General features: G+C 52.6%; 1 protein-coding gene across 1 annotated transcript in view; it reads right to left on the bottom strand.

Moving 5' to 3' along the window:
- Positions 1-8116, bottom strand: part of LOC149744404 (uncharacterized) — a 109920-nt gene extending 101804 nt beyond the window's left edge. The window contains exon 1 of the mRNA XM_089904790.1: positions 7792-8116. Within this exon, the coding sequence (XP_089760916.1) occupies positions 7792-7795 (4 nt within the window). The 5' untranslated portion in view covers positions 7796-8116. The remainder of the gene's footprint in view (positions 1-7791) is intronic.
- Between the last annotated feature and the right edge of the window lie 340 nt (positions 8117-8456).

Below are 8456 nucleotides of genomic sequence, written 5' to 3' on the forward strand. Positions count from 1 at the left end.
GAAGCCCGCCTAGAGCCCGTGCTCTGCAACAAGAGAAGCCACTGCAATGAGAAGCCCACACACCGCAATGAAGAGTAGCCCCCGCTCGCCACAACTAGAGAAAAGCCCGCGCGCAGCAACGAAGACCCAACGCAGCCAAAAATAAATAAATATTTAAAAATAAAAATGAATGTGATATACAAAAAAACATTGAATTGCACACTTTAGATGGGTGAACTGTATGATATCTGAGTAATATCTCAATAAAGCTGTTTAAAAAAACTTACCAGGGAAACAGGCTGCAGAAAGCACCTCACTGGGGGGAAGCGGGAGCCTGATAATTATTGAGCACCTATACAGGTGGCTGGTTCTCTCACACTGAAAGGGAGCTGGGTTCTGCAGCTGGGGGCTCATGTCACTTTGCCTCTCTGAGTCTCAGTTCCATCATCTGAGGGTGTGGGCCACGACTGCCAAGGGCCCTGCCAGCATTTCGGCTCCAGGGACCCATGCGTGGGTGGCAAAAGGACTCTTCATCTGTCACCCAGCACATAAGCACATCCCACTAGGAAGGCAAAACATCAGGGGAGCCACGCATGCAAGAAGCAAGTTCAACACCTTCACGACCCAGGTATGGACAGAAGGGGGTCGAGAGCTGTATTAAGACACTTTCTACTCAAAGGACGAAACGGTGATGGTGAAGAAGTGCCAAAGAGTCCTGCTCTCCAGCGACTTCTTGGTTCATTCATAAAACAAAGGCCGTGGCCACAGGGGAAAACCTTATGCTCCAGAGCAGCTGAGGATGAAGGAAGGAAACGATGCTTTGACCATCTGTGTAACGCCCAGAGCAGGCTTCCCCAGCACTCGGGGCCGGATAACCGTGCTGGGGCTACCTGTGCCTTGCAGGACGTGGAGCAGCGTCCCTGGCCTCCGCCCACCAGATGCCAGTAGGCTGCCCCTTCCCCACCAGCTGCCACCTCCAGACACTGCCAAATGTCCCCCTGGGAGGGGGGAGCAGAATTGCCCCTGGTTGAGAATCACTGCCAGAGAGAATGTGCTATCTTAAACTTGTAGCTCTTTGTTGAAGCCATGTGACACATGTGGCACTACCCTTCTCACCCACTGCAGTGCAGGCCACCGTGAACTGTCAGCAAACAGACCTTGTCATCACGCTCTGCCTGGGGGATTTTACAGAAGTGCACACACACTCCTGGCGGCCAATAGCCTCAGAGAATTTCAAACAGCAACTGTACTTGGGTGAAAGGGTTATTCATTTATTCATTCATTCATTAACATATGGCACTTACCGTATGCCAGGCAATGAGCCAGGGCAGTGTAGTTGGGGACACCCAGTCAGAGATGAACAGACTTAATACAAGACGAAGTGTTGTACAGAAACCTTTGGAACAGGCCTCAAAAGATGAATAAGGGGTGTGGTAGGCTGAATAATACTCACCCGCAAAATGTCCACATACTAGTCCCCAGAACCTGTGAATATGCTACCCTCCATGGCAAAAGGGACCTTGCAGATGTGACTAAGGGTCTTCAGATGGGGAGGGTGTCCTGGATTATCCGGGTGGGCCCAGTATAATACAACAGTCCTTATAAAATGAAGGCAAGAGGGTCAGAGTAAGAGAGAAGGAGATGTGAGGACAGAAGCAGAGGCTAGAGTGATGAAGCCACAAGCCAAGGAATGCAGGCTGCCTTTAGAAGCTGGAAAAGGCAAGGAAATGATTTCTCCCCTGGAGCCTCCAGAAGGAAACACATCCCTGCCAACACTTTGATACCATCCCAGTAAAACGCATTTTAGATCTCTGACTCCCAGAAGTGTAAGATTATAAATTTATGTTGTTTTAAGCCACTGGGTTTGTAGTCATTTGTTAAAGCAGAAAGAGGAAACTAATACACGGACACTACAAGGCAGAGAAGAGAGTGAAATCTATTCCCCGTCAAGAGAATGACATGGGAGAGGCTCAGAGGCCTGAACAAGCATGGAACAGAAGAAGGCAAGGGTGACTACTCAGCTTCATGAAACCTTTGCTAAGGCATTCAGGATGGAAAGCATCTGCAGAACAGTCAAGGCATGGGGTCAATTTCAGAAACATTTGGGACTTGACTGCCCTTTGGAAGGGGCTGAGATAGGGGCAGGGGGAAGGAAGAAGAGGCAAGGCAATGGGCAGATACCGATGGAAATGACAGGAAAGGTGGTAATACCCGCAATGACATGGGGAATGAATGAGTCAGGATGGGTGTTATGGAGGAGAAATGCTGAGCTCAGTTTGCAGCAGGCTCTGTTTGAGATGTCTAGGACACACCTGGGGGAAGTTAGCTAGGTGGTCAAGAATAATAATGAACTCAACCAATCTTAATTTTAAGCTTACCATGAGCCAGGCACAGGGACACAATGACCAAACAAATGCAGCTCATACCCTCCTTAAACGCGGAAGAGAGAGGCAGAAGAATCAGTATCAGAGTGATACACTGAGAGAGACGTGACTGGCCCATTGCTGGCCTGGGAGGTGGAAGGGAGCCATGAGCCAGGCAATGTGGGCAGACTCTAGAAACTGGAAAAAAAAAAAAACAGAAAAGGGGCTCTCCCCTAGGCCTCCAGAAGGAAGGCAGTCCTGCCAACATCTAGATTTTAGCCTGATGAAACCTTGCTGGACTCTGAACTCCAGAACTTCAAGATAATAAACCTGTGGTGTTTTAGGCACCAAGTTTGTGGTAATTTGTTACAGCAGCAATTGGAAGCTAATACAGGCAACCAGGTATAGAAAATCACAAACAAATATCAAAAACCCTCATAATGCTAATAATATATTTTTAATGCCCCTTGTAAAGATGACGGAGGGGAAAAAAGGGATGATGGGAAACACCTGTGTGATACTCCAAGTGACTAACACTGAGATGGGCCAGCTAGCGTCACTAATGCCCAGGTGCTGGAGGTGGTTTGGCTTGGACTGGATTCATGGATGAATCAACACTGAACTGTTCTAGTAACTCCAGGAGAGGCTTGTTCTGAACTAGGAGCACATTTTTCTCCTTCTCTGAGGTCTTATGTCACTTATAACAGCATCTTATTTTATGACCAGAGTGCCCATGTACCCACGCCCTCTGGACCTCAGCTTTCTCATCTGCAAGGCAATGAGGTTCTATACTTGACCTTGACCACGCACCAGAACCCTCTGGAGGGCTCATGAATACACAGATTTCTGGGCTCCACCCTCAGAGTTGCCCACTCAGTGGGTAGAATTGGGGCCAGAGAACTGGTATCTCTAACAGGATCTGGGGAGGCTGAAGCAGCTGACCAGGGGACCACATTCTGAGAACCACAGCATTAGAGACCCTCCTTCTCTCACACTGAAAGGATTCCAGTACTTTGCTGCCCTGCACCTTTCCCATTAAGGGCCGTGCTGCTTCTTGGTTCTCAGCAGCTTGTTCTGTTCCTCTGGATCTATCCCGGGTAGAGCATGTGAGCTGTCCATTCTCTGAATGCTGAACAACAGTCCCCAGACTGGAGCTGGCCGATGTTAAGGAAGTCACCCCCGAATATACCTAGATAGCCACTCTCCCCACCCTACCACCTCCTACTCGCTGCCCCCACTCATCACATACTTGACAAGACCACTCCGTAATCATGTCAAAACACGGACAAAGCAGGAACTTGTCCAAACCACCAAAGTCACCCCAACGTCCCTGGGTCCTGGCTCCTAGAAGAGACTGCTGCTTCTTCACCAATCCCAGCCTTTGGTTTTCCCCGCTTCTCGGGTAAGAAGATTAAGACGCCTGATCAGGACTCAACCCCTGCTTCCTGAGAGCATCCAATCCAGAGCGACACCCGGCTTCCTTAAACGCTCCCCAAAGCACCAGACACAGGCCCCACTGCTACGTGTGGTCCTTCCTGACCCCCTCTCGCTGTGATGCCCCGCGGGTCCCCATGGTACACGGTTGTTCCACTGCAGGTGCTCCTGAGGGGGGGGGGCGGGGAGATGGAGGGCAGTGATGGCTCCTAGCCAACTTGCACATTTCAACTCAAACACAGTCTCCTCAAAGACACTGTCTACCCCTCTGCAGCCTAAGTCAGATACCCCCTCTCTAATCTCCTTTCAGGAGACCCACCTGGGCTTATAATTACACATCGTTGTAAGTACGGCACTCAAGCCCACCTCTCCCACTAGACTGAGAAGCCCAAGCCGGCAGGTCTGTGTGTGCTGTGCGCCTGCTGCTGGCACAACACTGGGCACAAAGCAGGAGGTCAATAAATATTGGACGGATAGATGGATAAATGGATGAATACTGACCACTGTGTGCAACCGACTTTAAAACAATTACAGGGACTACCCTGGTGGTGCAGTGGTTAAGAATCCGCCTGCCAATGCAGGGGACATGGGTTCGAGCCCTGGTCCAGGAAGTTCTCACATGCCACGGAGCAACTAAGCCCGTGCACCACAACTACTGAGCCTGCGCTCTAGAGCCCGCAAGCCACAACTACTGAGCCCGTGTGCCACAACTACTGAAGCCCACGCGCCTAGAGCCCATGCTCTGCAACAAGAGAAGCCACCACAATGAGAAGCCTGAGCACTGCAACGAAGAGTAGCCCCCGCTCGCTGCAACTAGAGAAAGCCCGCGTGCAGCAACGAAGACCCAACGCAGCCAAAAATAAATAAATAAATATATTTTTTTAAAAAAAACAACAATTACAAATACGAAGGTTAATCAGAGAATGTCAGTAACACAAGAAGAACTGAAGCCGTCTGAGAAGAAATAAGCAAGGTCTGTGCAACCAGGAGGGTAGCAAGGCTTTGCCCCAGCCATGATGGATGGAAGGTAGTAAAGTAAAGGTCATGATTGATAAAGGTGGAGTCTTTTCTTCCATTTCTAACTGGAGCCTGTTTGTGGAGGCAAACGTTATACTCATTTTAGCTTTAGCTGATTTAGCATAAAGCAGTCTAGCACCACCAATACGATACAGTGCTAACGACAGTCCAAACTTTGTTGTTACTCTGGAATTCTTTCAATGGAAATCCTTCGCTGGGTTTGCACATCCTCCACGACTCACAAATTTCACTGGTAATAATATTTGTGCAGCTGTAGTTACAAGACCCTTTCCCTGCATCTGGCACTGAAGGCATCTCCCCGCAAACTCAGATGGCACATTCTGACTGGGCTTTTGTAAGAGGCCATTTCACAGCTAACTGGCTTCATTTCAGTGTTAGAGATTTGATACTTTGCAGTTGTTTTTCAGATCAAAGACTATGTAATACAGCTTTACTGTGTTATCCATCAAGGGAAAAATCCTTATCAGACCCGGTAAGAATGGAAGTATATCAAACTGATAAACTGGACAAATCTTCTGAAAACCAAAGAGATATGGGAGACTGGGGAAGGGGGGTGTGCCTGTGTGTACACACACACCTGCTTCAGAAACAGCACTGTTAGGTGTCTCCACTGGAAGACATACAGAATAAATTGTTAAATACCTGTACTTCATCACAAATACACTGCTGAAGATGCTTAAGAAAACAGCACGTGATCTTTAGCCCCCAAACTACTACCAGCATCTCAAATCCCACTCTAAACATTTTCATGAACTAAATGACGGCATCCATTTTACTCTTAGCGCCTCAAAGTATTAACACCTGAAATAAATGAAAATCACTTTCGGCGCCCCCCCCCCCCACACTTTGTAATAGTTACAGTAAAAAAGACTAAGCCGGGCTTCCCTGGTGGCGCAGTGGTTGAGGGTCCGCCTGCCGGCGCAGGGGATGCGGGTTCGTGCCCCGGTCTGGGAGGATCCCACGTGCCGCGGAGCGGCTGGGCCCGTGGGCCACGGCCGCTGAGCCTGCGCGTCCGGAGCCTGTGCTCCGCAACGGGAGAGGCCACAACAGTGAGAGGCCCGCGTACCGCAAAAGAAAAAACAACAAAAAAAAAACATTAAGCCTGAAACGACTATAAACTGCAGAAGCACTTTCTAATTTTCCTAGGAGGTTCTTGATAATGAAAACAGTTCAGACTTGAATGATAAACAGGTCTGTTTCTTCTTAAACAGAACTCCGTCCTCTCCCCCACTGAGATACAGAAAACAGAGTCCAGCCACGGGAGAAGACATTTGGATCTAACATCTTTTTTTGTGTGCAACCCTTTAGGTGACCCACCCAAAACGAAAGGTGATCAAAACAGCATTTTTGGTTACCTCAGGAGAAACCAATCTGTTGTGAAAGTAACGGGTGATGTTTAAAGTATATACTTCGTTAATGAACTAAATCATCTTATTAGGTGCCAAAGCAAAACAAGAGCGCCAAGCTAAGTGTTCTGCCTTCCATAGAGTAGGAGGGTTTCCTACCTCCTCATTCATTCACTCATTCATTCATTGATTCAATAAATATCTATTTAGGGCCTGCTCTGTGCCAGGTACCAAAGAAAACAGTGCTGAGCAAAACAGTGCAACACAGCAATGTCCCCATGGTCATGGAGCTTACAGTAGGAGACAGAAATGTTAAGCTCAAATAAATATGTAATACTGCCAATTTTTTTTAAGGAGAAAGGGTAACAGAAAGGAACTGATTTAGACTGGGAGTGGTGCAGGGATCAGAGAAGGGCACTGAGAAAAAAGTGACATTGAAGTTGAGAGGCCGTCAGATCGTCACCACTTTGGAAAAGGAAAACGATTTATGGCAAATGACCACAAATGGGATTTGAACTTTGCCTGTCAACAACTGACAGGGTTAAACCTCCCCACTTCCAGTGCATCTGTCTTCACGAGCCTCCCAAGACTGCTGGCCGATCACTGTCTGACTCGCCTACCTAAATCCTATGACCTGAACACAGAAAGGTCTCACTTCACTATGATTTATTATAATCTACAGTCTTCCTATGCTTGGCCTAGAAACACCCTAAAGTAATCTGCCAGCGGCATGAAAACAGATTGGCTGCCAGCAAGAATATTACCTGGGTGAGCCAAACATTAGCGCTGGCACTCTCAAGCCCATTGCCCAATAAAGTGCCAGGTCCTCTGGGCAACGTGGCTCCAATACTCCTGGGTCTATACCAGATGGGACCCAGGGGGCCTCACAGTTAGTTGCCTACTTGGAACTGATCTTCGACCAGTAAATCAAGGACTAAATCACCGTTTCCAGTTCCCCAAGCCTGCAGACTTAGAGGATGTGGGAAGTGGCCTTTGAGCATCACCGAGCGGAGAGCTTGCCAGGCTGGAGGAATGCAGGCTGGCAGAGAGGGGGTCAGGGCTGGGAGGAAGAGGGACGCTAAGGGAGGCGGGTCAGGCGCTCCGGACCCGAGGACCGCACGCCAGGCCGGGTACTGGGGCGTTTCCCGCCCCCCCACCACGTCATCCCCCCGCAAAGGCACCCGGCCCCCGGCCGCCCCGAGACCCCGCGATTCCGGCTTCCCCTGCGGCGAGGCCAGGCGGGCACATCAAGCCCTGCGCAGGGCCCGAGCCCACCAGCTCCTGGTACCTGCGTCCCCAACGCAGAGGAAGGCGCGCCGGGGGCGAAAAAATGGCCAAAACTCTCCCCGCCCACCCGAAAAGCCAACCACACCCCCCGCATCCCTCAGCCCCAGCCGCCCCGGGCCGGCCCCCGCGATCCTCCGCCCAAGCCCCCGCGGGGTTCCCGTCGGCGCCGCTCAGGGACGCGGGCGCGAGTGGGAGTGAATGGGGGGTGCGCGACGCAGGCAGGGTGCCCACAGCGGTGTCACCAGCTGGGGCCTTGCTCCCGGGGCGCCCTCCTCGGCTCCGCGGTCCCGGGACAGGCGCGCCGCCCCCAGGCTGAGGTGGGCACCCGGGCGCCCCCCACTCACCCATTGGCGTCGAGCCGGGCCTGGCCGCCGAGGCAGCATGAAAGTTAGCGGAGGCGGACGCGGGGGTCGGGGCGCCGGGACCCGGGCGCGGGAACCGGGGAACCGGGATGTGGGCGCAGGGATAGGGACGCGGCGGCGTCTGGGCCGGCTTCTTCCTTAGTAGCGGCGGCCGCGGCGGCTCAGCGCCGCCCGCTGCTGCCTCTGGTGCCCCCGCCGCTGCTGGCCCGGGGCGACTCCTGCTGCTGCTGTATCGCGGCCCGCTGCGCCCGGCTGCGCCGGGTTTCCTGCTCCCCGCCAGTGGAAATTGCGGAAAAAAAAAAAAAAAAAAAAAGCGCCGCCCAGCCCAGCGCCTGGCAGCCGCGGCCGCGCCGCCCGCACTCCCCTCCTCCTCCTCGTCGTCGTCGCCGTCGTCGTCGTCGTCGTCGTGTCGTCGCCGCCGCCGCCGCCGCCGCCGCCGCCGCCGTCGCCGCCGCCGCCGCCGCGATGCTCCTGCGGCTCCGCCTGCCGGGGACGCGCGGCCGCCGGGGCGGGGGCGGGGCCTTCTAGGGGCGGGGCCTTCAAGGGCGGGGCTGGCGCCCGGGGCGTCCCTGTGACGGCTGCGCTCCGGCGCCCCCCTTGCCGCCCAGTGGGGAGGGACCCAGCTCCGCGAGGCCGCCCCCCACCCT

Source organism: Delphinapterus leucas, chromosome X (assembly GCF_059928025.1).
Source record: "Delphinapterus leucas isolate spDelLeu-1000000601 "Yukka" chromosome X, BTC_Dleu_Yukka2, whole genome shotgun sequence".
Lineage (NCBI taxonomy): Eukaryota > Metazoa > Chordata > Mammalia > Artiodactyla > Monodontidae > Delphinapterus > Delphinapterus leucas.